The 27,774-nt window shown below is 38.2% G+C and overlaps 12 protein-coding genes across 12 annotated transcripts; 5 read left to right on the top strand and 7 right to left on the bottom strand.

Annotated features, from left to right (window-relative positions):
- Positions 1–230: 230 nt before the first annotated feature.
- B0P05DRAFT_520580 (uncharacterized protein) lies at positions 231–2,562 on the bottom strand. Its single transcript, XM_051575778.1, has 6 exons — positions 2,295–2,562; positions 2,180–2,237; positions 1,825–2,124; positions 1,601–1,752; positions 714–1,548; positions 231–643 (listed from the first exon to the last, which is right to left on the bottom strand). Exons 1-6 carry the CDS (start codon positions 2,495–2,497, stop codon positions 407–409), a joined length of 1,785 nt encoding a protein of 594 aa, XP_051439572.1. The 5' UTR covers positions 2,498–2,562; the 3' UTR covers positions 231–406.
- A 2,279-nt stretch (positions 2,563–4,841) lies between these two features.
- B0P05DRAFT_501531 (NOL1/NOP2/sun family-domain-containing protein) lies at positions 4,842–6,896 on the bottom strand. Its single transcript, XM_051575455.1, has 3 exons — positions 6,412–6,896; positions 5,020–6,364; positions 4,842–4,968 (listed from the first exon to the last, which is right to left on the bottom strand). Exons 1-3 carry the CDS (start codon positions 6,871–6,873, stop codon positions 4,925–4,927), a joined length of 1,851 nt encoding a protein of 616 aa, XP_051439571.1. The 5' UTR covers positions 6,874–6,896; the 3' UTR covers positions 4,842–4,924.
- Positions 6,897–8,748, bottom strand: B0P05DRAFT_520549 (Las1-like-domain-containing protein). Its single transcript, XM_051575777.1, has 6 exons — positions 8,624–8,748; positions 7,847–8,573; positions 7,758–7,801; positions 7,657–7,714; positions 7,472–7,586; positions 6,897–7,428 (listed from the first exon to the last, which is right to left on the bottom strand). The coding sequence occupies exons 1-6, from the start codon at positions 8,738–8,740 to the stop codon at positions 7,224–7,226; spliced, it is 1,266 nt and encodes a 421-aa protein (XP_051439570.1). The 5' UTR covers positions 8,741–8,748; the 3' UTR covers positions 6,897–7,223.
- Positions 8,749–8,754: 6 nt separating this feature from the next.
- On the top strand, positions 8,755–10,469 carry B0P05DRAFT_520543 (uncharacterized protein). The gene is made up of 3 exons (XM_051575776.1): positions 8,755–9,808; positions 9,850–9,961; positions 10,010–10,469. The coding sequence occupies exons 1-3, from the start codon at positions 8,867–8,869 to the stop codon at positions 10,078–10,080; spliced, it is 1,125 nt and encodes a 374-aa protein (XP_051439569.1). The 5' UTR covers positions 8,755–8,866; the 3' UTR covers positions 10,081–10,469.
- A 794-nt stretch (positions 10,470–11,263) lies between these two features.
- B0P05DRAFT_460486 (SGNH hydrolase-type esterase domain-containing protein) lies at positions 11,264–12,523 on the top strand (the record flags this gene model as incomplete). Its single annotated transcript, XM_051574011.1, has 1 exon — positions 11,264–12,523. The coding sequence occupies one exon, from the start codon at positions 11,264–11,266 to the stop codon at positions 12,521–12,523; it is 1,260 nt and encodes a 419-aa protein (XP_051439568.1).
- B0P05DRAFT_520540 (CNH domain-containing protein) lies at positions 12,495–16,624 on the bottom strand. The gene is made up of 6 exons (XM_051575775.1): positions 16,464–16,624; positions 15,090–16,400; positions 14,977–15,042; positions 12,943–14,930; positions 12,792–12,900; positions 12,495–12,725 (listed from the first exon to the last, which is right to left on the bottom strand). Exons 1-6 carry the CDS (start codon positions 16,599–16,601, stop codon positions 12,549–12,551), a joined length of 3,789 nt encoding a protein of 1,262 aa, XP_051439567.1. The 5' UTR covers positions 16,602–16,624; the 3' UTR covers positions 12,495–12,548.
- A 573-nt stretch (positions 16,625–17,197) lies between these two features.
- On the bottom strand, positions 17,198–19,508 carry B0P05DRAFT_520536 (PAS domain-containing protein). Its single transcript, XM_051575774.1, has 6 exons — positions 19,233–19,508; positions 18,885–19,185; positions 18,717–18,837; positions 18,608–18,667; positions 17,509–18,551; positions 17,198–17,450 (listed from the first exon to the last, which is right to left on the bottom strand). Exons 1-6 carry the CDS (start codon positions 19,448–19,450, stop codon positions 17,292–17,294), a joined length of 1,902 nt encoding a protein of 633 aa, XP_051439566.1. The 5' UTR covers positions 19,451–19,508; the 3' UTR covers positions 17,198–17,291.
- A 2,017-nt stretch (positions 19,509–21,525) lies between these two features.
- B0P05DRAFT_567529 (mitogen-activated protein kinase) lies at positions 21,526–22,900 on the bottom strand (the record flags this gene model as incomplete). Its single annotated transcript, XM_051581143.1, has 8 exons — positions 21,526–21,554; positions 21,604–21,703; positions 21,751–21,839; positions 21,884–22,247; positions 22,295–22,484; positions 22,528–22,583; positions 22,624–22,750; positions 22,797–22,900. 8 exons carry the CDS (start codon positions 22,898–22,900, stop codon positions 21,526–21,528), a joined length of 1,059 nt encoding a protein of 352 aa, XP_051439565.1.
- A 609-nt stretch (positions 22,901–23,509) lies between these two features.
- On the top strand, positions 23,510–24,213 carry B0P05DRAFT_792 (copper/zinc superoxide dismutase). Its single transcript, XM_051583863.1, has 4 exons — positions 23,510–23,721; positions 23,770–23,944; positions 23,990–24,099; positions 24,170–24,213. The coding sequence occupies exons 1-4, from the start codon at positions 23,559–23,561 to the stop codon at positions 24,178–24,180; spliced, it is 459 nt and encodes a 152-aa protein (XP_051439564.1). The 5' UTR covers positions 23,510–23,558; the 3' UTR covers positions 24,181–24,213.
- Positions 24,214–24,674: 461 nt separating this feature from the next.
- B0P05DRAFT_520519 (mitochondrial carrier domain-containing protein) lies at positions 24,675–25,756 on the bottom strand. Its single transcript, XM_051575773.1, has 3 exons — positions 25,636–25,756; positions 25,483–25,590; positions 24,675–25,436 (listed from the first exon to the last, which is right to left on the bottom strand). The coding sequence occupies exons 1-3, from the start codon at positions 25,730–25,732 to the stop codon at positions 24,790–24,792; spliced, it is 852 nt and encodes a 283-aa protein (XP_051439563.1). The 5' UTR covers positions 25,733–25,756; the 3' UTR covers positions 24,675–24,789.
- Positions 25,757–26,574: 818 nt separating this feature from the next.
- Positions 26,575–26,934, top strand: B0P05DRAFT_520517 (uncharacterized protein). The gene is made up of 2 exons (XM_051575772.1): positions 26,575–26,732; positions 26,781–26,934. Exons 1-2 carry the CDS (start codon positions 26,586–26,588, stop codon positions 26,889–26,891), a joined length of 258 nt encoding a protein of 85 aa, XP_051439562.1. The 5' UTR covers positions 26,575–26,585; the 3' UTR covers positions 26,892–26,934.
- Positions 26,935–26,979: 45 nt separating this feature from the next.
- B0P05DRAFT_567526 (cap-binding protein CBP20) lies at positions 26,980–27,774 on the top strand (the record flags this gene model as incomplete). Its single annotated transcript, XM_051581142.1, has 4 exons — positions 26,980–27,039; positions 27,089–27,270; positions 27,317–27,686; positions 27,733–27,774. The coding sequence occupies 4 exons, from the start codon at positions 26,980–26,982 to the stop codon at positions 27,772–27,774; spliced, it is 654 nt and encodes a 217-aa protein (XP_051439561.1).

Below are 27,774 nucleotides of genomic sequence, written 5' to 3'. Positions count from 1 at the left end.
TGCTCCTATAATTGAAGCGCTCATCAAGGAAAAAGGCTATAACTGCGTCTATTTACCTCCTTGCTCCCCTGAACTAAATCCAATTGAACAGTTTTGGGCATTTGTGAAAAACCTGGTCAAGAAAGACAAGCTCTTGGACAATGAAACTTTAACGCAAAGAATCACCGAAGCATGCCTCCAGATTACAAAGAAGGACCTTACTGATTTCATCGGCCATTCTGCAGGTCGCATCGACGATTGCCTCAACAAACTCCTTTTGTAGTTTTATCAATAAAAAAAAAGATATTGTGCTTACAGTTCTTGCAGGTTAGCGAAAAATGAAATACAGGACTTCCTATCACACCATCCCAAAATATGTTCAAAGTATTGTTTATTGAATTCGGGAAATAATGTACAAAGACTAAATCTACGCACGTGATTGAAGTCGGTCAGTGAAGGAGTTCACAGTCGTTTCTTCATCATCATCTAATTCCAAAAGCTTGCGTTTCTGTACACGGTTGCTCCTTGGTGTAAAAAATATAAATGGTGACTTGGAGTGGGATGAACCAGTCGATGGCGTTGGGCAAATGTCCTCCAAAACAGAAGCATGTTCAAGTTTATGGAGTTCTGATCTGACTTTCCAAGCAATGCTGACAAGATGATCCTATGGGGAAAATTCGCGCAATCCATGTCAGTCTTTAGCATTTTTTTCCTTTTGTTAAATAAAATCTTACCTTCAGAATAAGCAGACCACGCAGAGTATCTTTCATTGTGCCTAACGATTCAATGGTTGTAGGGATGACTAGGTCAGTGACCAAATGAGCAACAGTGATATAATCATCAACACTAAGACCATCATCAACAAGTCGCAGAAGGTACAGGTATCCAGAATTTCCCACAAAGTCCATGGCAACGGTGAATTTGATTCCAAACTTAGTGTTGAGGCTGAATAGGTTAGAAGTGTTCAAGCGTAGATTTTTCGATTGCTGGTGAAGTTTGATTGATTTGCTGACCATGGCCCTTTTCCATTCGTTGCTAGAAATATCCACTTTGACATTAGATGAGCTTTTCAAGATCATATCAATCTTTCGACCATAAACTTGGGACATATCACTGGTGTGGAATATTGCCTTGTTCATTGCGATAGCCACCTCTGATGACTGCAAACTTGTTTCACCGTCAGCAAGGATCACGCCAGTATCCGCCAGCAAGGTATCTAGAATCGAAGCGAATCGCCGGTAGAATGTTGCTTCACTTTCATCACGTTTCTCCGACCAAAGACATAAGTTGTTCACCATTTGTTCGATAATGGCCAAGTTGGTATATTGCTGAGTATTTCGGTTGTGACCACGGATCAGTGTCGCCTTGGTTACCATAATGTATTCGAGAATGCCATCAACATCTGAGTGAAAGTCAAGAATTCGTTCGATATACCCCAAGGTATCAGGGTCCAGTTGAGAGATCTTGGGGATGTAATCAAGTTTGGTTTTCAAATGGTCGGGCAAGGACGATAGGATGACCTTCGACATATCGGAATGAATGAGGTTGACGATCCCTGAAAGGTGTAATCTATTAAACAAAAGACGTGAGATAAGAAATATGACACATATAGACTACTTACTTGATGGCTTCTTCTTCAATAGATGACAAATGATCCGATAAAAGCTTGCTGGCGACAAATTGTTGTAAAGCCCCTTTGATCGATGTACCATCATAGTCCAAGTTTTGTAAAAAAAAGATTTCTTTCTCTGTTAATGATTGACCGTCAATCATCTGGTACATGTAAATAATAATAATAAGAAGAATGAGCATATCATGACCACCTCTTTACTTTTTTTCTCTAACCTTTTTGTACGTCAGTCTGTGCAGTTGGAAGTCTCGTTGATCAACACTAAAGATGTCATCAGCACCAGGGAAAAGAGAGCCGTCGTTGTCATCGATGGTATCGTCAGCATATTGACCAGTATCATCAACAAGCGGATTGGTCGTATCATCCATAAGTGAGCTACTGGTGGCATCGTTAATAGATGCGTTGGAAGACTTGTCAGCAAGTGCATTGGTCAAGGTCAAGATGCGGCGTGATGATGTGGCAAAATCTGCCAAAGCTTTCAAGCCTTCTGTTTGGTATCGTAAGCGTGTTTGTGCCTAATAAACAGTAGCGGAAGACATTAGTAATCTGAAGGAAGCATTCTTTTTTTACCAAGGCGGTGATAGCAGTCTTGACTTCTACCCATTTTTGTTCATTGTACACAATCTTCCTACAATAAAAAAAACGTTAGTATCTTTGTGATATAACAATCGTCCATTGTACTTGCTTTTGGAGAAGGTGAGAGTCCTTGTTTTGCCTGTTCAATTCTAGTGCAAATTGTTGTCGCCACCACGCAAACAGTAGATCCGGAGGCTTGCCTTGAAATTCATTGGAGACAGCGATAATGTTTTCCAGACTGCTGTTCACGAATCCATTGAAATCTGGATTCTTTTTGTTTCTGATGTAATCAACGAGAAATGAGAGATTCATTTGGTGGCAAAGGAAAACGTGAGAAAGCACAACGATCCTAATTGTGATGTTTTGATAATAAAGAGTTGTATGATAAGATAATATAGAGACAAAGGTAGATATTTTGAGACTGCTTTATAGCATATTTATACATGAAGAGATGTCGGAGTAAGTAGTAGTAGAGTTCATGCAAATGACTGAGTCTCTATTATCATAGACTACTTTAAATTAATTAAATAATGTAAATTATGGATTCCGGTTATAAGTCTTGATCTATTAAAAGATCCATTGTCTTATTCAGTACAAGAGGTTCTTTTATGCCTATTTCTGATGTAAATTGATTATGATGTATTTTAGTATGTAAATGAAGACTTATTAATGTCAGATCATCACACTAATGAACAAATGCACTGAGCTTGAATTTGTAGCAGTCACAGAAATCAGATGATGCTGAAAAAAACAAAAGTTGGCCATAATTCTTTTTCTTGGAATTATGATGCTTTTCCTCATGACAAAGGAATCCACTGATCTCCGGCCCAGATGGTAGTGGACCCAGTCTGCGTCCTAAGTGAAGTGTACTTGGAACCATTTCTCCGGCGATGGAACCTGACACTGTTAGCGCATGTCAAGATGGGAAAGGCGTTCATTGTTGTTTATCATGCTGATCATAAAGGTAAGAAAATGGAAATAGACGAACAATTTGATATTATAGAATGATGATTAACCTTTCTCTGCTTGCTGCATGAGTCTTTATTTTTCTATGCTTTGTTAGTTTGAACGACATGGGTGATTTCCATCATGACAAAGGAATCCACTGGTCTCCGGCCCAGATGGTAGTGGACCCAGTCTGCGTCCTAAGTGAAGTGTGCTTGGAACCATTTCTCCGGCGATGGAACCTGACACTGTTAGCGCATGTCAAGATGGGAAACTTTCATCTCCAATACAGTAGATTCTCTAAAGATTCTCCTTCACTGACCATCCTCATTCAGGTGTGCAGATTTTGACAATGTCACTGCTTCACCAATGATGTTATCTCTTAGTTGAATATCATTCTCTCCCTTCTTTTCATTCCTTCTTGTCGGTCAACTCACTCAAATTTTTCGGCCAATCAAATATGATGAAAACGGCCAAATCATCTAATCCAATCAGAAAACAATAAACTAAGCAAACATTATAAAAATCCTGTATTTCATTTTTCGCTAACCTGCAAGAACTGTAAGCACAATATCTTTTTTTTTTATTGATAAAACTACAAAAGGAGTTTGTTGAGGCAATCGTCGATGCGACCTGCAGAACGGCCGATGAAATCAGTAAGGTCCTTCTTTGTAATCTGGAGGCATGCTTCGGTGATTCTTTGCGTTAAAGTTTCATTGTCCAAGAGCTTGTCTTTCTTGACCAGGTTTTTCACAAATGCCCAAAACTGTTCAATTGGATTTAGTTCAGGGGAGCAAGGAGGTAAATAGACGCAGTTTTGGAGATGAAAGTTTCCCATCTTGACATGCGCTAACAGTGTCAGGTTCCATCGCCGGAGAAATGGTTCCAAGTACACTTCACTTAGGACGCAGACTGGGTCCACTACCATCTGGGCCGGAGACCAGTGGATTCCTTTGTCATGAGGAAAAGCATCATAGTTCGGAAAAAAAAAAAGAAAAGAGTAAATATTGGTGTTTTAGCTGATCTATTTTTGTGGGATAGTGGGACGAAAAATTCTCTGTGCAACCGCTGAAAAATCTATTGAGTGGAGCGCTGAATTTCTCCAATCTGACTGTACAAAACCAGAAGAACGACTGCGTAACATAAAGTATAAATTTAGAAAAAAGAATTAAAAGAGCGACAGCTATTTTAAACAATAGACGTTGTTGCCAAGGCTCTCTCTCTTTTTTTTTAATGAATGGATCAAAAAGAAATAGTCTTGATTCAAATTTCATACAAATGATTTGAGCCTTATTTTTATTTTGTTACTATGGCAAATCCGAGTAACAAAAATAGATATAAATAAAAAAAGTTATTATCAGCCCTTTTTTTTTCTTTTCTTTTCTTTCTTTCTTTTTTTTTTATATTATCATTATGTCTGAATCAAAGTTAAAGAAAATATGGAAAAATAGATTAAGTCAGCAAATAATAGGCAATTGTCTATCACCTACAATGGAACAAGACACTTCAATAGACCCAAAGAAGCCATTATGGACAAAGCACAGCTCTTATCTAGAAGAAAAGACACAGATACCCACTCGTTGTGAAAGTAAACATTACGAAAATAGGCCCAATTTAAACGCTCAGTTAGAACGTGCATGTAGCAATGAAAAAGTCTTGCTATTGACCAAAATGCTAGAAAAGCATAGATCTTCTTGAATAAATATTCTATCTATTTTATATGAATGTGTGTGTGTGTGTGTGTGTACATAATGCATGAAAATGGTAATTAAAGTGTGATTATTATTACATAAATTATTTCTTGTAACCCTTCTTCTTTCTTTGAATCATCTTGGTTTCTATAGATTTGTGTATAAGCCAATGTACACATATCATACTGTATTTCTTACCTTCAATGTATTGAGCATCTTCTTCTTCATTGAAACCTACTGTTTCCTTGTCTTCCTCCTTGTTTTCTTGTTCTTCCTTCTTCAAATCTTCGTCCTTATGGTTATCGTACTTATTATCCAACTTCTTGAACTTAGCAACATAGAAACCATCCATGTTATGCACATGAGGATAGAAACGACGTGTCAACTTGAGACTGGGATGGAAAGACTTGCCACGATAAGACACAAAACCTTCGCGACCAAAATCAAGTGTGGTAGAGACCAGCTTGACATTAGGACGCTTGGATAAAGCATAGTTCACGACAGCTTCATTTTCTTCCACAGTCACAGAACAAGTAGAATAAACAATATAGCCACCTGTCTTTGATTTGGCATCAACAGAGTCAATAGCAGACAAGATCAATTGCTTTTGAAGGAAAGGGATATCAATAAAATCTTTTTCAGTCTTGTTCAATTTGACACTGGGATCTTTGGAGATAACACCCGTACCTGAACAAGGGGCATCCAACAAGACACGGTCAAAGCCACCAATGACCTTGGGGAATTCTCTACCATCGTAGTTACAGACAACAGCATTCTTGACACCCATACGGTGAATGTTGGCAATCAGACTCTTAAGACGCTCCTTGGTGAAATCATTGGCAAATACCATACCCGTGTTCTTTTGCAAAGAAGCAATGTGTGTTGTCTTACCACCTGGAGCAGAGGCCATATCAAGCACACGCTCATTGGGTTGAGGGGCAAGTGCCATGACAGGCAAGAAAGAAGAGGCAGCTTGAAGCATGTAGTGACCAGCAAGATATTCAGGAGTGGCACCAATAGGTACTTGGGAATCAAACACTTGGAGACCCACCTTGCTCCATTTACCAATAGGTTCCAAGTTAACACCACGGTTAATCAAGGCTTGTGCAAGATCTCGACGACGGGTCTTGAGGGTGTTGGCACGAATAGTGACAGGACGAGGCACTTCGTTAGCTTCAAAGAATTCAATAGCTTCAGAAACAGGGAAGAGATTGAATAGTTTTTCGGCCAAGAACTCAGAGTAACCATAGTAACTGGCAATATCTTTAATAAGACGGTCAACATAGTCTTGACGGCTATGGTTGGGATGGCGTAACTTTTTAAAGTCGTTGAGAACATTCACAATGTCCTTAAGACGTTGGCTGACAACAGTAACATCAGCTACAAGTTCATCTTCTTCACCTTCAGGAAGTTCATAGCGTTCATCTTCTTCGAGTTCACTGTCTTGGTTGGCTTGTTCCTTCAATTCTGCTTCAGCTGCAGCTGCTTCAAGAGCAGCACGAGCTTCGATTTTACGAGAAGTACGTTCATCAAGACCTTGACCCTATAGAATCAAAATGTTAGTTTATATACTATTCATGTATGTCCTACCTCTGCAATAGTGTCACTGTCATATTCATCCTCCTCCTCCTCTTCTTCTTCTTGTTCTTCTTGTTCTTCTTCAGAATCAGAACCGAGGAAACTATTATCAGCCTTAGGGAAAATGTCTTTTTCTTCTTCTTCTTCTTCTTCTTGGTCCATTTCTTCCATATCGCTGTTAGCAGCATTCTCGAAATCACTCATATCAAATTCGTCATCTAAATCTTCACTGTTATCGTCAGAAGCTACTTCGAGATTGTCCCAAAGATCTTCAGCAGGTTCAGCTAATTTGGCCTTTTTAACAGTTTTCTTTTCAACTTGTTCCCCTTGTTGACGCTTCTTGTTGTCCTTCTTTTCAACAGGCTTAGCCTTAGCTTTGTTAAGCTTAGCCTTTTGTCTTCTAGAAAGACCTTCACGCTTAGGCTTTTCAAGAGGCTCAGGTGCTGGTTGCTTGTTCTTTGCTTTATATCCCATGAGTATATAAAGAAAAAAAAAGTGGACCTTATTATTTTTTTTTTCTATCAGACAGGTAGCTATTATTTTTTGTGCGTCTAAATTCAAACAAGTCACAAAGCAAGTCCTACATATGTGGCTTATTATATGGTGTATGCATGATTTTCTTTTATTGTGGTATGTCAAGACAAGGTACTTTACCATTGGGCAGCGTACCCATAGGACAAGGCTTCCAATCTGGATAGAGTGCCCAATGGCTTGTGTCGATATCCATCTTATCTTCTTGTTGTCTTGATACTTTTCTCTTTTTAGGTACCTTTTTATCGGTTTTTAGAGTGACAAGTTGTGATGCCAACTGTTCTAATTCTTGCTCAAGTCCTTGTTGGTCTTGTTTGCTTAGGGGCAATGTGTCTTGATTGGACTATAAGAGGGGTTAATATCTTTGTTGAGATGGTTTCGTTTACCTTGTCTTTGATGGACTTGACAATCATTTGATCCATGTATTTTGTAAAGGGCTTTATGGACTGACCTAACTCCGGATCCACTGTAGCAATACTTTGCAGTATAAATCGAGTACTAAAGAACATGAGATGAATATTTTATGATTCAATCAACGTACTAGTAATTAGGGCGTCGAAGTGAAGATTCCAAGATATCGTCTATAGTCAAATGGCTTAATGTACGATGTTTGCGAGGTTGTTTGAATTCTTGTACAAAATGCCTTAACCAACAGGCTAATAATAATAATAATAATAAAGAGGAAAGGAAAGATGTGAGTTATACGGTGATCTATGTTGATCTTACTCAATGTCAATAGATAAGAAGGTGCTTTGGTGACATCTTCAGCTCCATCTTTTGTAGCCTACATGAGAGTCAATAGATACCCAAGGACTCTATCTACTTACAAAAGCAGCGTATGGGTTCAATAAGACTTGGTTTATTTCGAAATCTAAAAGAACAGAATAAGTTGCTTGGTATAGAAATAGGCACTTACCATCCTTTGCGTCCAACTTATCTATCATACAAGACACTAATTGTTGCCCAAAATCAGGAAATCCATCATCCAGGCCTTGAATCAAAGGTGTCCAGAGTTCAATCAATCCCTTTGAGATCTGCATATGCTCTGCTGATGCACGCTTCTTTTTGCTGGTAGGCACTAGTCCGCCTACGCCTAACAGTAACGGAATAATCTCTTGATGTATCACATCATCATTCATCAATTCCACTAAACTCTGAATACAGGTCACATAAGGTGTAGGATCATTGTATTTCTCCTTGATAAACGTCTTTCTGCAATCTTTGTACTGGTTCAGCTTGACCTTGATCTCTGGATTATGCTGTAGCATCTGTTTCTGCTCTGTGCTTTTGAGGTTGCGGACCCAATAATGATCATGAAGCCAGGCAACAGCTTGCATAGCCCCATCACGCAAGACAATCAAACTTGGTAAACGCTCATGGGTACTTGCATGACGTAAATCAACAAACCAAGTAGGCAAACCCATACTGCGTGCAAGTACTTGAATAGACTTGGCAAATTTACCTTTTTGTTCGCGATCCACAAGGCCATTGACAAACCGAACAATGGCCATGGCGTACATGAGTCTTAGTTCTTTATGCGAATGGTGATGACCAAACTGTTCATCGCGAATGATGAGTTCAATAAATGCTGCTGTCATCTCTACAGAAGGAGGGATTTCACCTCTATTTATCCATGTTTGAACCTAATGCAAAGTCAATGAATGTTTTTTTTTTTGGAAGCCTATGAACATACGCGATCAATACCACGTTTGACCTGTTCTACTTGTGCCGTTCTGTCTGAGAATAACCAGTGGTAGACAGTTTCGAATTCTTCATAGTTTATCCAAGGAACAATACGTGTTTGGAACATAAGAATAGACAATCTTTTTTTTTTTTTCTTCTCTGAATCTCATGCATCTTTTATACCAAGCCACAAGAAACCGCGTCGTGTTTTAGAGATGAATTTCATTTATGCATTCATTTTTTTTGTATATATATGTCAAAACGTACTCATCAAGATCAAGACACTGTTGTCGAAAACAAGCGTATCCGTACTGACAAAGAAGAAGGTCATGCTGAAGACTGTGTTGACGATCTCTGTCAAGGCTGCGACGTAGGCGAGGTCGAAATATCTTTTATTCGTAAAGACGCTCAAGGACAAACGATCGATACCGAACCTTCAGCTCAAGAACTTCTTGTGATGGCTATTGAAGAATCCAATCAGGACATCAAGCTTCGTTTGTTTGACTTGGCTCTTGAGAAATATCAAAAAGAAGAACCCGAGAACCGTGTTGGGTATGCTACTTGTCTTGTAGAGCTTGGAAAGGGTATTGATGTCCAAGAGAGTATTCGTGAAGGACTTGATGTCTTGCGTGGTGAAAAGACCAAGACAGCTGACATTAAGTTGGCTATTTCAGGTGCTGCCATTGCTCTTGCTTTATCCATTCGCCACAAGCAATTGAACTTCTTTACTGAAGAACAAGAAAAGCTTGATCCTGAAGATACAGATGCTTTAGATGAATTAGTCGAAAAGCAAATACCTTCAAAAGAGCAATTGGACTTGTACAAAGAATCCATAGATCGTTTCAAAGAAGCAACCAAAGAGGAAGAACAAGTAGATGAAGCCATGTTAAAAGAAGCCCATACTGTCTTGAATGAGATCAGAACATTTGGTCAATTATTATCTCAACCTGTCCCTAATGACCAGACAACAAAAGTACTAAACACGGTGATTGAATTGATTCAACAGCTACCTAAGCATAAGGAAAATGATGAATTTTTAACCTTATGGGCTGCTTGTCTTTTAAACCAAACAAAGGAAGGTCAAAGTGAGAAAGAAAGTTTGGATACTATGAAAAAGATTGAAGAGCTATTATTGAAGGCCAACACATTGCATGCTGCTAAACATGAAAAGGAGAACCCTTGGGTTTGGGAAATGGTATGTCTTTTTGTTGTGTGTTGTTATTGATGGTGTTGTAGCTTGCTATGAACCGTATCAATCAGTCTAATTTGGCTGATGATGAAGATCAAGCCATTGACTTGTATGAAGAAGCCATTGAAGCATTCAAGAAGGCACAAGCTTTGAAGCCTGGTAAGTTCCATTCTATACATTTCTTAGGCATTGTATTCATATTTTTAGATGATCCTCAACTTGCTAATATGCTTCAAATGCTTATGGCTTGTGAAGAAGAACAAGAAGAAGAAGAGTAATAGACTAGTTAGATACTTGTATAGTCATAAGAGAGAAACAATTAGCCAAGATCCTAAACAAGTGTTGTACCAGGAAACGCCTAAAATAAAAATAAAAATAAAGCTTGTTTAAAAATAACCATTAGACAATAAATAAACGTGGTTTATAGAGTAACACAATACAACCATTTGAAAGCTCAACCGTAGTTATTTATAAAGTCGTATACCACAATTACAAATTTATCTGAACTTGTTTACTGATTAATTTGTGTAACTTGCGGTGTTGTAAAGGGAAGAGAGATTTCCATAAACATACTAAAGGCGGATTAGCAGCCCATGGTAGGCTCTAGCTGGAAGTCCTTAGATGAACCTGTACAAGCTCGGTAAAAAAAAAGAAGAAGAAAAAAAAAGAAAAAGTTTCGCCGGAATGAGGAGTCATATTTTCAGCTAGTAGAGTTCTTTCGATTCCAGATCAAGGCAAGAAATAGCTGCTTGAAAGTCTTAGGATAGGCCTATGGCCAAGATGTGCTTCTGTATGAGGCTAGAAACAAACAAAAGGTTTCTCCCTCTCATTTGTTACCAAAAAAGAAAAAAAAAAGACTTTGGACATTTTTGAGGAGCCAAGTAGACAACATTGTGCTTCTTTCCCCTTCATAGTGATGAACAGTATATAGCCATTGCTTTATTTTGGACAATTTTTCCATGACCGACAATTACTTCATTTGTGTTTTGTCTCGATCTTAAAACGAGCCACAACAAAATTTCCCTTTTGTTCTTCTTTCTTTTACTCCTTTATTCAAATATGCAACACAAGCAATTGATTTCAGCAACAGTGAATAATGATTTTTCGATTGTTACAATGACACTGGTCGCATTACTCTTGGTTCGGTTATTGCTTGTTTCCTAGGTTATACTTTCCTCATTTATACATACATTTCTGCATTTATTTCTATACCATCAAAAATCATCTTTCGAGGTTTCCGTACATATCTTTCATCTTTAAATAAACACGCTTATTTAGCGTATATAAAACGCCTTCTTGTTTATGCTTTGTTTGTTTAACAGTCCTCTGTTCAAAAACTCCTGGTATTGTTTCAATAGGAAACACAAGTCTGCCCTGATTAACATTACAGCCAATCAATCAAAAAACGATGATTTCATGTGTTACTTGTGCCCCTCACTCCCTCTTTCCTTTTTTTGTTGAATGGTCTACACGTCCATTGTTCCTCACCAAGTGTTACAGCGCAACCCAACCACAAACAGCGCCTATGTTGAAATAGACCATGATATTCATGAATTTCCTGTAGGCGGGCCTTACACACTTCAAAAGATGGGCCCATTTTATGTAGGCGATCTATGGGTCATGGCTGGCCAGAGCAACATGCGGGGCCATGGTTACTATCGAGACCCTTTTACAGGACATGAGCTGTGCAAGGAACCTCAACCCCATGTATTCTTGTATGATTCTTCAGAACGTTGGAGACCGTTTGACCGAGATCCTTCGCATCAACTTCATCAATCACCTCGATCTGTCCATCACACACTTCCTGATCCAACCGTACGCGATCCTCACTTACTTGAAACGCGAGGTGCTTCTTTGGCTGTTGGATTTGCAAATATGTATCGTGCCATCATGCCTGATGTGCCATTGGGCTTGATCGCCAGTGCTCATGGCGGTACATCCCTTTCTGACTGGCAACGTCCTGCTGAACTGAATACACAGACAGCAGATACGACACTCTATGGCGCCATGTGGGACAGAATTCAACAGGTTCATTCTGTGGCTGGCATCCTATGGTATCAAGGCGAATCAGACACATCCAACAAACAAGATGCAGACACCTATCTCGACAGGTTTCAACATTGGCTCTCTACCCTGCGCGCTGATCTAGAGCAACCCAACTTGCCTTTGGTGTTTGTACAGATTGGACCGCATCGTGTGAATGTGCCAGCCATGATGGAACACTGGAAGACTGTACAAGATGCTCAGTTTCAACTGATGGGCTCATGTCCATTTACTGCAGGTGTTGCTAGTCTTGATGTAGACCTGGATGATCGCTTGCATCTCTCAGCTTGTGGATTGTCCAGTGTAGGAAAGCGATTAGCCATCGCAGCCCATAAGGCCAAACAAGGGCAGGGCCATCAAGCCACGCCCTTACCTGATAAAGCTTATCTTGAGACAACGCCATCAGGACATACGAGTATCGTGGTTGAGTTCAAGTATCTACATAAACCCTGGCACCTGAAAGCGTATGAACAAGTCTTTGGTTTCTCTATTGAGTCTAGCAAGATAGCACTCTTGAAAACAATCGTGTGTGATGACTCCAAGGGCTCTGTGCGATTATATCTTTCAGATAAACCAGACACACCCTTCACCATTTATTATGGTATGCATCAATCCATGGTCAATTTAGTTACATTGGATGGCATGGCACTGCCTGCTTTTAAACTTAAAGTTTATTAAATAAATGGTATGTTTTTCTCTTTCTTTATCGACGAGGATATCCAGCAGAATTGCGATGATTGCTCAACACTAAATGGAACAAAGCTTGTGTATCAGGCTTTTGACTGTGTGACATACAGACATGAATCACAGGTCGTTCTCCACCGCCATTGTAGTAAGCAAGGCGAATGTTTTCACCCGAGATAATCTGTACAAGCTCACCCTATTACATATGTATATATATATATATATAAATTAGTTCATGCTTCATAGATACATGTATACTTACGTTATCTACATGACGAATTTCGATAAAGTAGGGATCAATGGCAATGATATAAGGATGCTCATACACAATATGACTTGGTGTACCTTCCCAATCACAGATAGTAGCAGGTCTAGATGGATAAGTAACATGCGAATAGTCTCAAACAACTTACTTTCTCTTGTCAGGTCGAGGCACAAGTGAGCCATTACGATTATTGACATAGAACGCAAAACGATCATAACACAACAAGAACTTGTCATTGATACGATACATGGCCAAAGGCTTCAATGGTTCTGTATGGCGTGTTACGAAATAGAATTCAGGATCTTCAGAATCAGGAATATCACGTCCTACTGTCAAATTCTCAGGATCAATCACTTCGAATCCACGCTCACAGACAATGTTCAATTTGGCCTTGAGGAAATGGATGTTGCTTGCTTCTGCACCCACATAGAAATCCTTGTATTTCTTGAACCATCTCAAATAGTCTGGACGATTACTAAAGATAGAAGGACGATGGGTTAAATGCTTTTCGTTTTTAGGGTCACGTAAATCACAAAAGGGTTCAAGAGCAGTAAACACACTGGTGGTATTCTTCTTCTTTTTGAACACAAGCATGTCTCGACCATTACAGAACCCGACTTGGAAGAAATTGACATGTTGAGCAATCTCGACTTCTTGACGGTCAATCGCACGGGGATTGGTTCTAGAGTCCAGAGTATCAATAGGATAAGCCTTCAATGCTTTTTCAGTCAAGACAACCAAGATATGGAACTTTTCAATCACGGCCATTTGTAATACACTTTCGCATTGAATGATACGACGTACAGAATGATCTTGTCCCTCCGTCTTGAAGAACACACCGTTTTCAGTACCGATGGCAATCTTCTTTTCGCCTGTTTGGGAAATAAAGGGTACAGAACAATTAATGCGTGTGGTTGTGCCTGTGGATGGACCAGATCCAGTGTTCCTAAAGTTGATATCGTCTAAAGGACGAAGTTCAAACACTTCAGAATCACCATGACGTTTCTTGAGTGTGACCTTGGCATCATCAATGGCCTTGACCCATGTCTGTTTCTCTTCCACAGAAGAACAAAAAAAGGAATAAACTGCACCCCCTCGAGACCCCAAATGATGAAGCGTCAACGTAGTGCCTGAAGAAGTCTGAGGTAGCGTGTAAGAAGAAGAAGTGCCTGAAGCTTGGTATTTCACAGAAGAAGAAGGATTGTTTTGAACAACCAACATTTGTAATGGAATAGGCTTTTTCCAAAGACGATATTCTTCCCCTGTGTTTGTCTTACGAAGTTTGGTCATCAGTAACATATGGTCAAACACAAACGCATAAATGTCGTTCTTGTCAGCTACATCCAAAGACCCACTACGACGCTTCAGTGTACCCTTATGGTAAAGACGACGGTTAGGATCGTTTAGTTGCAAGTCATACGTTTCGCCTTGTTTGAAACTGATGCTGTCACGAATATGCAAGATAGCTAAGCGTTTCTTGATATTTGTGGCTGTGTTATCAGCCTTCGTGGCTACAGACCGAATAATATCATAACTGCGTGTCAAGAAGACATGGTCTGGATGATCTTCAGGTGTCTTTTTCAAAAGAGCTTCAATCAACAATGGGTAACGCTGCATACGTGTAACTGGACTCAACAGATAATGCCAGATAGGCAAACGATTGGTACGGTCATGCTTAGCAAGTTCTTTGCAAAACTTGTCAAATTCAGGATTGTTCTTGATTTCTGCTTCAGCCAAATACTTGGCCAAGAGTGCATGTGGACTGTACTTGACATAGGCTTCTTCAAAAAACTGCATATGCTGAACAAGAATATCACCAATCGTAGGCACACATTGGCCTTCGTATTGACGATAACGAGCCAACATATCTTTAAACATGGAGTCACTCATCTGTAACAGTTCTTGGTAGTTATTGAACACAGTTTGGATAAAAGCACCCACACGATCAGCCTCAATGACGCCTGATTGTTCAATACCCTTAACAACGACTTCATGGAGAATGGTCAAGTCTGCCAAGTACTTTTCTTCTGAATAAATGGTTTCGTTCAACACTTCTTGTCGACCAATCTCTTTCTTGTCTAGCGCCTTGAGGAATTCTCGGTCCATTCTAGCAGACCAAGCTTCATGCGATACAAGCTATGTATTGTTAGTGCTCATCAGTGAGACCAAAATAATGTCTTACCCAACCACCTGCAGGAGAGCTAATGGATGTTTTTGTAGTATCTTGTTGTACTGTGGTTTCATCCGTCTAATAATAGATAATATCAGTCTCACATAGATATAGTCATTGCTCACCTTCTCAATGATAAAGTCTTTGCCTACATTAGGACAAGACTCTGAATAACAACCACCCATGCCAGGTTGACAAGCATAACTATAACAAGGTGTCAAACTAGGCAATACACCTGTAGGTACATTATCCACAGACACATCTTCTTCTAGATAATACGTATCATCTGCATTGACCGAATTAGAGATCAAGGATTTTTGCGAATACTGTGTAGGTGAGAACAAAGGAGGTTGAGATCGCATCAGCGTATTACAGACCAAGATACAGTATTCATCAGGCACTTGTTCCTTGAGTAGATTCTTGATGATTGTTACTGCTTCGGACCCTGTAAATGATTCATTGTATTCGCTGGCACACCATAATTCTCTAACATTTTCGAGCCCCTTGACTGCACGCATAAAAGCAACAGACAAGACAGAAATCAAACCATAATTAGGTTCCTCTGGTTTCTCTTCTTGTGCCTGTTTTTGTGCCTGTTCTTGTTGAGGTACAGGCTGTAACACAGGTTTCATGACTTGTACTTCTGTAGGTGCAGGAACAACAACAGGAGGAGGAGGAGAAGAATGTGTTTGTGTTGTAGGTGAATATTCATTCACGCGATGACCACTAAAGTACTCTTCTTCATCGCTATCTGTGTCGGGTGATACAGGAATAAAAGGTACTTCACCATCTTCTGTTGCATTCTCTGGTAGATAATCATACCGAGGACGCTCAATTGTCATGATCATATTCGATCGAAGTGAAGATTGCCCGCGCTTAGGTGGTTGCATAGGTGCAGGTGGTCTTACAAATCCCACAGGTGTACTGCTACTGGCTGTTGAAGGAGTAGATACATCAGATGTTTGGTGTTGAATGGTAGGTCGATAAGAGCTGTTGATCAACTCCTGTGTAGCATCAGGGTAGCCTGCAGGAGGATACATCTGAGGTTGAGGAAACATATGCTGATGGTTGGGTGAGCCAGGTGGTGTACCTTGACTAGGGTTACGTTGATGATGGTAACGAAAGATGTCACTATTACCAGAAGGCTGACGTCTGTGTTGAGGCAGTTGAGGGACTGGCATAGGCATATTTTGAGCTGCATACGTATCGTTCATAGAAGAGACTCGCTGAGGTAAGGGCGTATTGTTACTAGGTGGATAATAGTGTGGGTTTACTGGTGGCGGTGGATAACCATAATGGTTATTTTCTTGAGGAGGGTAATAATACTTGTTGGAATCATCTGCTGTCGTGTTTTTGATATAGCCATTCGCTTCTGTTCTTGCAGGAAGTGCTGGTGTTGGTGTTGGTGTATTTTGAGGATAATAGTAATAGTTGGGCTAACATGTATATAAACATACTTGCTTTGTTTTGTTTTGTTTTGTTTTGTTTTTTAGACTTACTTGTTGATACCCATTATTCTGATAATATCCTTGCTGAGGTTGACCTACAAGTGAGTTCAACATAGCGTCCACTTCATTTTGCGCATTTGTTCTGTTATCTTCCTCGTAATACTGAGGATGATATTGCTGATGAGACATGGAGCAAGATGAAGAGAAAAAAAGGAAACAAGAGTTAAATTTAGATTTTATAGCCCAGCATTTTTTTTGCTATAGATTGAAAAGGAGTTTAAACTCATTCGCGACAATTCGAACGACCTGCCTTTTTGGGTGAAATAGCTTCACCTGTAAAGATGTATGAAAGAGTTATATTAATCATAAAGTGAATATTGCCATTCTCTTTTAACTCTGTAAGTTTCTGTCTCTAGACGCGTATACTAAAATATCAGGCCATAATGTCTTGATTCCAAACAACATGACAAATGTGGAGGGGGGTTTTTTTTTTGACACTGCATAAAACTGACTTGAATTAACTTCAACTTCAAAGATCAACTACAAACATTTTTGTTTGTTAAAAGAATCAAGTGATACTCTTTTTTTTTTTGTATTTTTGGTTGACATTAAAGTGGAGAAAGTGTTTTTGTTTCTTTATCATACTAACTTCTTTTGCTTTGACATCTTTTATATCTAGAGACCAACTTCATGTTCAAGAGTGTAGTCCCGAAGTTATTAACATAATTCCAAAAGCTTTAGTTGACATTTAAGCCTACACATTCGGGGATAGTGAATGGAATACATTTTGACCGAGTTAAATGATTTTATCAACATTAAAGTTGAAGTTCATGTTAAATTTATTTGTGCTTTTAAGATTATGATAGGAGTAGGGATTATTTATGATTTCTTTGCTAATGTTTTCGCATAACGAAGACCACAGGCGTTACAGAGTTCCTTCGGCCCGTTAGGACCTTTACGCCACTCGGGTGAGTCTGTACTTTGACACTGAGCACACATTTTAGGAATATCAGGAGAAGTAACAGACTTTTTCTTTTGCTAACACAAGAGTAAGTTACACACATTAAACACACATATATATACACGTTTGATTTACCTTTCTGCGCTTTGGATTTGTGTAATTCTCGAGTTGTTCTTTTAATTTACGATTGGCCATTTGGAGTTGATGAAGTTCAAATTGCCATGAAGTACCTCTGACAGTCTCTAGTTCAGCAAACATGTTTTCTTCTAAATCAGAACCTTGTGTAGCTGTGGGTTCCACACCAGCTATTTCTGTACTGTCCTTGGCTCTGATTTGAATCAAAGCAAAACTAGGTCGACCCACACCAAACGAGATATCGCCAGGATAAAAAGTAGAAAACACAGGTACATAATCGCCCTTGTTGTTCTGTATTGTATGATGCAGGTTGACAATACGACCCTCACGTACTAAATCCAAAGCACGCGTAATATCACGTATATGATTATCACCTACATATTGGTAGAGTGTAGCACCTTGTAAAGCATCTGCACTGAAGCCCACTACATCTTCGCACAACGAAGTAACATGCAAGAACAGCCCCGTTAAACTTGTCTTGGTCCAAAACTCGGAGCCATTCGCAATATCTGTGGCTTGCACAATTTCCTTGCGAATCAGTTCGTACATGGGACGCTCGCGTCCTGCCAAAATAAGACATTTACGGCCTTTGCTTTGATCGATATGAATCTTGCCTTGACATTCCATCCACATATAACCCGAGTATTTACGACGCACACGGAAAATCAGATTGACGACTTTATCTGGGCTGCTTGCTGATTCTTTGATTTCTCGCATCACAGGCACAATATCTGAGGGGTGACAAATAGACGACAGAGGATGACCCACCAGTTCTTCAGGGTCGTGTTCCAACAAGTGAGAAGCAGAGCGAGAGCAATACAGGAAAAAGCCCTTCAAGGACAAGACATGAATAAAGTCTTCTGATTGGTCCAACAATAACTTGTTCCATTCTTGTTGCAGTTGTTGTTCATTTTCGCCTGAACAGTTGACAAGTTCGAGAACTTCAGGAGAAGCCAATGTCGATGTAGGAGTAGAAGCAGTAGTAGCAGCAGCAGTAGAGGGTAGTTCACGGAAATAATCATCGACAGGCTCCGAGCTGAAACCTGAATAATAAAAAAAAGATAAATAAATGCATGAAAAATAATTGAGTGTTACTTACTACTACCAGGAATATAGGGAGGAAGGTTCATTTGTTGATAATTGACCATATAAGTACCATCTAAAGGGGGGAAGTCAGCATGAGTGAGCCAGCCCAGTTCATACGTTACTTTTCATCTTTTCAAGAATAGCATTAGGCTGTTCAACAAGATCTACTTGTAAACCAACAAAAAAAGCGACTTGACCATCATCATTTGTAATGGGAATAACAGTGATTAAATTGACGAAAGGCTGATGATGGATAAGTACGTGAGCTACATGCATATATCTGGACTTACTTGGCCACCTTTTCTATAGTTGATGATACTTGCTTGATGTTCTTTGTTTTGTAACATTTGTGCCTTCAAGTGATAAACAGCTTGATTGTCTGTATAAGTACGACGTGAACCCACTGTAACTTGACCATCGGGTGCTTGAAGGAACCGACAATTTCGACCTACGATTTCGTTGGCTACATAACCTGTTAAATGCTCAAATGTAGGTGAACAATATACAATAGGGCAATCGTATTGGCGTGCATCTGTCACTAAGAAAGAACAAGACATGTCAATCGGACCTAAATTGATTTGAGGGTTGGGTCTAATTATGGATGTATCAGCGTAAATTCTAGAATAAATTTAGCTAACCTGTTCACAAGCCTCGAAAGTACACCAATCATATCAAAGCCTGAACTAGAGTAAACACCTGTTAAAGGCGCAGTGGAAGGCTGTTCAACTTGTACAGGCTTAAGATCAATGGTTGGGATTTCGACAAGTTGCTGGTCATTGATGATAGGATGTGTTAAGCCTGGAATACCCAATGGAGTAGATTTAAATTGTGTTTCTTGTTGCGGCTGCTGAGCCATTTTTCATAGAGAAAAAAATTTCTTATCTTTACAAAAGCGAAAAAAAGTGGAAAAAAAAGTGCTGAACTATATACAAAAAAAAGTTATTTTATAATCTCTGTTCGAGTTGCACTAAAAAACCGAAAAAAGATTGATAGTTTCCATAAAGAGGTTAGAGAAGTGAATGATTGGCTCTGATCAGCATCTGATTGACAATCCAAGAGCGTGACGAGTGAGAATGGAGCTTATGAGTTTTGTTTAGGGACACATGAAAAGGGCAAAAAGGTTTGGTGTAGGTTTGACAAGCTTTAGTGTTGTCCAAAAATTGATTTCAAAACGTAATGCAGGGGGGGATGTAACAAAGGAGCTATTTTCTCTTGGTTGATATAGGAGAAGCTTGTTTTCTCCTATCATGGCCTGAGCATATCTTATTTACCTTTTTTGCCAAAAAAGGAGATACAAAATATATAGGCTATCTTTAAGTAAAGAGAGAGGGAATCCATCCAAAGAAAACATATGTGTATACAGTAAGAACGGTAAATTTTGTCACTTCGAATGTCCATAACTAAAAAGTAAATGTTACTTTCCAAAAAAAAAAACTAATTGCACTAAGTCAAAAAAACAACTGTCCCTTTATGTCCTTTTGAAAGAGAAATATCATAATAGGCTAAGGTAAATTGACCTAAAAATGATATGTATTTTTGACTTCAAGACGCTTAGAATCGAGTTTTATTATAACATTGAATGATTTGTCGTTTAGAGTGACTGACAAAGCTGTCATCATACACTGTAGCTGGTTCTTCTACAATAAACCCATCTATAGTGGTTTTTTTTTTGTCCTTTGCTACTTTTCTTTTCTTGATTGTAGGTGCCTTGTTACTTTGAAGCTTCTCTTTCTTTGGTAGTGACTTTTCCATCACTAATGAATGCATATAGTCCGGTAACCAAAAAAAAAAAAAAAAAATCATTGATTTATTAGCTAATGCTAAAATGTTTGTCGGCGAAGTAGACTTTTCTCTCAAGGAACATAAATACATTTTTATAACTACATTGTTTTTTCATTAAAGTTCTAGACCATATCATTCAGTGATTTGGTATGTTTAGAAAAGAAATTAGACGACATTAATTTTGTGTTAAATTACCTACAGTCGATCTTCAGCCTTTAGTTTGGTATCTAATTTCTTTGGCTTTAAGTTTGTTTGGCTTTGAGTTTCTCTTTTTAAAGGCGTTTTCCTTCAATTTTAGGCTCGCTTTACTGTAAATGCGAAGTTAAGAGAATATAGTAATATAAATATTTTGACTGATTTTTACCTTTGATGTCTTGTAATAATACATTTTCACTTTCTGCTTGTACCCTGGTTTGGTCGTGAATTCGTTTAACTTGTGAATTGCGAGTCTCTACTTTACTCCAGAAAACTTCTGTAGCCGAGTTTTTTAAAATCAAAATATTGCCGAAGCGAAGGCTGAAAATGAGATAAATGCCCATCCTAAGTCTTGGTTTTACAATATTCGACACCTATTTTAGATAGAAAATCGACCCCCAAAAAAAAGAATGGATTGAACTGAACATTATTCTTATTAGCTACTTTGAGAGATATAAGGAAAAAAGAGGTCTTAAAGTTTATTACTATATTTATATGAAAAACAAAGCGCCAAGACAACTGAGATTGTTATTGTAACGACCAACAGCAGGGTGGAAATACTACCGAGCTTGTCTCCCTTTAACAAAGAAAAAAGAGAAAAGAACAAAATTTAAAGTAGCCTCTATTTGCGTCAATCACAGTTTGGTATTGGTTGGTCATATTGTGTAATGGTATGAATGTAATGAGTTGGAGATTATCTCATTTTTAGCAATTATGCAATTGAGAAGATTATTCAACTACTTCCACATATCCTTGTCAATATTTTACATATACTGGTTAACATATGTCACCCTTCTATCCTCTGCTGTTTCTCATAACCTAATGTAAGTAATAATATGAATATCACATGCTCTGCTTAATTTCTGGAATTTAATTTTTGCTTATTTAATATCTTATTTTTTTCATAACAATTTTTTTTCCAATAAAGTGTATAAAGGTATAATAAGAAAGAACTTAATGAGTAATTTCCTCGTATAGCATTTCTATGGAAAAAAAGTTAGTTTGTTTGTTTTTATACAAAAATAGACTTACGCTTTAGTTGTTCCTTGGTGAGCTGATCTTTATATCTATCAAAGTCAAAGAAACTTTCAGGAATAGGTGGAGCATCAGGTTCATCATCAGGGTCATGGTACTAAGTCAAAGTAAGTACAAGATAGATACAAAGATGGATGGACTTACTGGTTCAAGATATGGGTGCTTTAATGCTTCTTCTACATTAATACGCTTTGCAGGATTGAATGTCAACAGTTTTTCAAGCAAGTCGATAGCTATCATCGAATGTCAGTCATTAGATATAGACGAACAACTTTACCCATGGGATTAGCATTAGGAAACAAACGAGAAAAGGGAATTCTCTTTTTGAAAGGCAAACTACGAATATAATCTCGAGCTCTTCTTGACTTGATACCATAAAAGTCATCCATGGTAGGTGTACCAAGTACATCAAGAATCAAAGTCAATTGGTGGTGATAGTCTCTACCAGGGAAAAGAGGCTTTCCGCTCAACATTTCAGCCAAAATACAGCCCACAGACCAAACATCAATGGCTTTTGTGTATTCTTTAAATGTCAACATGATTTCAGGTGCACGATACCAGCGTGTAGCAACGTATTCTGTCATAAATCCGCTGTTTTCATCTGCAGAATTGGCAGATCTGGCTAACCCTAAATCACAAATCTATCCCCTATCATTCAATATGCCTGCGCCTTTATTTCTGTACGTACCTTAAGGTCGCAATTGGCGTTCAGCAATAAATTTGAAGGCTTCAAGTCACGGTGAAGTACATTAGCAGAATGCATGGCTTTTAAGGCACGTAATGTTTGATAGGTAAAATACTGGCAATGGTCATCTGAAAGGTCTTGAGTACGAATAACACGGTGCATGTCTGTTTCCATCAGTTCTTGAATAAGGTATCTATCTATGATCAGCAACAGAGGTCATCTCTTTTTTTACTTACACTTCAGTGAAATCGTCTAGTGATTTGGGCTTCATGATGTCGAGAATAGAGATAATCTATGCCATGTTAACACTTCATCTTGTAATGACAACTCACGTTTTCATGATTAAAGTACTTGAGTAACTTGATTTCACGTAATGTCCGAAGACAAAACATAGCATGATCAAAGGGTAAAATACGCTTAATAGCTACCATTTGACCTGTAGGCTTATGGACTGCAGAACTGACATAGAAGTTAGATATTTGCCATGATAATGTTAATCACTTACCATACAACACCATAGGCACCTTCACCAACAATGTCAATTACATCATATTGGTCACCACCATTAAAGTGTTTTAATCGTGACGCTATTTCATCCCTGCGCGACATTTTGTTTGTTCAGATGAGAAAGAAGAATAAAAAGAACAATCAAAAGTACTGGAGCATAGACAAAAGCTGCGTATGAAATAAACAGCTTTGATTGGGTAAAAACAAATTGGCTATACAGTTAATTAAAAATTGCAAGGAACATTATATTGTGTGAATAAGATCCAGACAATATTCCTGGTTGTCGTGACAACAAATTTCCGGGAAAATCAGTAACGGATCAAGATCTGAAACATTGCTTATGCTTGGTTAGAATGGCCCATTTGAGAGCATCTACTTTGCTTTATTTCACATTCAAGGAGATGATATATATAGATAAAGGGAGGCGAAACAAACACTAAAAGAAGAAGTGATAAGCCTATTTCTTTTTTATATCATTTCAAAAATAATCAAATATAACACACAAGACGTCAAATTAGACATAGCATCTGAGCCTTAATAAAAATGATGACACGGCTCTCATGCAACAAATAAAAACGCATCGGACGGATTTGCAAAGTTTATCCATAAAAATTCTTTTTCATTGGCTTGAATCCAGCTTACTAAACATGCAATGTATGACGCGAAAATATAGTGTCTCTCCCATGCGCATGCGTCTCTATATAAGTTTGTCTCGGTTTTTTTTCTACATTTTTCTTTTTTCTTCTTTAGTATTTATAAAATGGTTAACGCAATTGCTGTTCTCAAGGGTAACGACGTTTCTGGTGTCGTCAAGTTCTCTCAAGCTTCTGAAGATGCTCCTGTTGTTGTTGATGCTTCTTTCACTGGTTTGAAGCCTGGAAAGCATGGTTTCCACATTCACGAATTCGGTGACAACACCAATGGTAAGTCTCTTTATGCAAAACAAAAAATCGGTTAACACGTATCTATAGGTTGTATCTCTGCTGGTCCTCACTATAACCCTCACGGTAAGACTCACGGTGCTCCTGAAGCCGAAGTTCGTCATGCTGGTGACTTGGGTAACATTACTGCTAACGCCTCTGGCGAAGCTACCTTGAAGGTTGAAGATTCTCAATTAAAGTTGATTGGTCCCTTGTCTATTATTGGGTATGTCTATACATATCATGATTGTCATCACTAACATCTTTATAGTCGTACTGTTATCGTTCACGCTGATGAAGATGATCTTGGTCTCGGTGGTCATGAACTTTCTGCCACTACCGGTAACGCTGGTGATCGTTTGGCTTGTGGTGTTATTGGTGGTAAGTTTTCAAAGATAAAAAAAATTAGATCAATTGACTGATGACGTTCCCTCTCTTCTTTCCCATGTAGTTACCAAATAAGTCAACCTGTTCAACCTTCATACCAAAACCATGCATTTTAATATAAAAAAAAATATACGCGTTTTTTATGATTGTTCAAGTTCTTTTATCATGTCTAATAAGACTTGATCTGTTGTTGCTTTTCTTGAGAGCTGTGCTACATCTCGTATAAGCATTTCTTGATCTACTGTCAAGAACCGATAGTTCTTGAGGATATATAAATAAAGATTGTTGCTGATATATACATTCTGAAGTAATCCATAAAAAAACTGGTGTAATGCATCCAGCAGTTGTGGTAGAGGTGGGACTGCTAGGTTAGATGTGTCTACTGCGCGTTGTCGAACGTGTTTTTGTCTGTCTTTGTCTAATACACTTAATTCTGTTTCAATATAAATACACCAATCTGTACATTGTGCAATAAATTCAGGTGTCCAGCTGACTACACAGTCTGTTTTTGATTGACTTAAAAGGCGAGTATAATCCAAAATGGCATCTACCAGTAAATCCATCATCAGAAAAAATAAAAAATAAAAAATAAAAAAAAGTATATATATATATATATATGAGAGAGAGAGAGAGAGAGGGGGGGGGTTTATATTGCAGTATAATTTTTTCTTTTCTTTTTTTTCTCTAATATCTTCCGTCTAAAACACGAAGCTGTACAAACGTTTTAAGTGCCTTTTCATACACGCCTAAAAAGATACTGCCACCAACTGAGATCCACATCATACGAGGTCCAATACCTGAAAACAAAGCGCGTGGACCTTCTTCAGCTGCAATGCGTCTCATGGTCGATATAATACCATCGTATTGCTTAGTGGTTTGGTTCTTTGTGGACAGCATGATACGGGTCTTACAGACATCTAAAGGTGTTGTTGTACCAGCAGCAATAGCACCAGCTAAGGATCCCATCAATGCAGCCTCATAAGGTTCTGTATTGCGTCCCTTGAGAGTAGCATAGGATCGTTTAAAGTATTCATATAAAGGGAACTGAATACATGTAAAAGGAATTTCTCGCGCTACTGTAGACAATAATCCTCGGTACATACCCAAAATACCTTCAGTACGTAACACGTTTGAGACAGCTGCTGATGTCTTGGTGAATTGTTTGGTTTGCATACGTTGTTTAATGACTTCAGTAGGTACTCGGACTGTACAGGCCACCGTTTCACCACATGAAGCAGCAGCCATATGAATCAAGGGTGCATATTGTGCATTGTCGACTGTGGCACCTAATAAACGTTTGGTGGCTTCATATGTCACAAAAAACAAAGAGGCTATGATGGAATAAATATAAAACATGGATGCATTGATATGACTTGCCTCCTGGCGCGCTTCCAATCACAGCAGTCAATAGACCAGAGTAAATACCACGAAATCCTCCAGAAGCAATGAATCCATGTTGAGACTGTAAACGAGTTTTAATGGTATCTAACATTTATTAGACCTTTTTTTTTTTACATATATTTTTGTTACCTAATGGGAATAAAGCAGTATCTACAGCAGTACCAGCACAAGCACCTGCAACCAAAGCTTGTTTCAAGTTGCTTTGTTGTTGAGTTGAGCTGCTCATAATAAATTAAAAGAGAAAGAAAGAGAGAAAAAAAAAGTTTTTAAACCCCTTGTTGTCTTTTGTAAAGAAAGTATTCCGACACCATTCTTTACCAGGTAAATGTACAATACAATCCTTTTCTTTCTTTCTTTTTGGAAATCGTCTAATCTTAGGGTAAAATACTGTAATTGTTCTCCTGTTTGACACTTCAAACACGATTGCTTTTGGGCAAGTTTGATCTGTTCTAGATTAATGACAAGCAATTGTCTTTGTAAAAAATTATTCTAAAGTGTGATGTTTGGGTTGTGAATGAAGATATAATAGAAGATAGAAAGAAACAAAGAAATACAGTGAGACTGTTCAGTACTTCTTTATTACAAAAATAATTCTTTTCTCTAAAATACATCTTTTCCAGTGTGTCTTTTATACTACCTGATTTATTGACTAATTATGATTACTGATTATTAATTACTTAACACTTTGACAGCTTGTGCCCGGAAATTGGCTATGTAGATTCTTCTTTAATCCTCCTGGTTATCTAAAAGGCACAATTATGGTTTCCTTATTTGTAAATATCCATATTATCCCAGTTATCGTTATTTACTGTCATTATACAATGCTTACTTTATATTTATAATGTATAGTGCTATAAGTGATTATTCGTTTATATTATGAAAGACCATTTATTATATTTTGTATTGAAAGTGCTCAGATCACCACATGAAGTATAAAAGACTTAAAGAACTTTAAATATATCTTAATGCATGAACAAAGAGATAAAAAAAACCCCCCCCCACATAAACCCAGTCACAACCGCATTGCATAAGGGCCAATGATCAAAAATAAACCCTGTTCTTTTCTATTATTTCTCAACATGTCTTCCAGTATTGGAGCTAATTGTACTGAACTTAAACAAAAGTACGATAATTGCTTTAACAAGTGGTATTCTGAAAAGTTTCTGAAGGGAGATACTACACCTGAATGTGAAGATCTTTTTAAAGACTATAGAGCATGCGTTATGGTAAGTTAATGTCAACATAGACCTGGACTAACACTCTATGCAATAAAGTCCACATTAAAAGAAAAGGGAATTGATAAATTACTGGATGATTCTCGTAAAGAAGCACCTTTTCCTTCAACAGAACAAAAACAAGAACCATCTTCTGAAAAGAGTTCATAGACATACAATAAAGACTTTTTTTTTTTTTTTTATAAAGACTGAGGATAAAATACTCCTTTTTTTCTTTTTCTTTTGTTTCTTTTTCAGTATGGCATCAATTATCAATTCTCTTGCAGTTCCTTCAAGTTATCGCGATCAATTATATCAAGTAAAGAAAAGAAACGCGTTCATGTATTCATTATTCATGCTCTATATAGGGTTCTTCTAATCAACTCTCTGACGATCTCTCCACTACAGCTACACTCTATGTTGGCAATCTCTCTTTCTTTACAACAGAAGAACAAATCTATGAGTTGTTTGCTAAATGTGGCGAAATCAAGCGTATCATCATGGGTTTAGATCGTAACCAAAAGACACCTTGTGGATTCTGTTTTGTAGAGTAAGGAGAAAGACACAACCTGTGAACAAACTAACATGCCTTATAGGTATTATCATCGTTCTGATGCGCTTGATTGCATGAAATACACCAATGGTACCAAGCTTGATGAACGTGTGATTCGTTGTGATCTTGATCCAGGTTTTAAAGAAGGTAGACAGTTTGGTCGTGGTAAGAGTGGTGGACAAGTCAGAGACGAATATCGTACAGAATATGATGTTGGTCGAGGTGGTTGGGGTCACCGTATGCGTATGCAACTCGAAAACGAACGTGAACGTAACATCAAGGAGAACTATGAGGCCATCAAGGACATCCCTCAAGGTGCTGATGAATACAAGAGTCGATCTGGTACTGCAAACAATAAGCGCAAATATGAAGACAACAGTCAAGATGAAACACATAAGCGTCAAAAAGAACAGGTAAGATCAATGCATAGACAAGCATGTTTTATTTATCATGATGTAGAACCCTCGATTCAGAGAGAACGAAGACGAAGATGATGAATAA

This window comes from Gilbertella persicaria (assembly GCF_025201335.1).
Source record: "Gilbertella persicaria strain CBS 190.32 chromosome Unknown B0P05scaffold_1, whole genome shotgun sequence".
Lineage (NCBI taxonomy): Eukaryota > Fungi > Mucoromycota > Mucoromycetes > Mucorales > Choanephoraceae > Gilbertella > Gilbertella persicaria.
The sequence above is the reverse complement of the archived record's forward strand: the minus strand, read 5'-3'. Positions and strand labels throughout refer to the sequence as shown.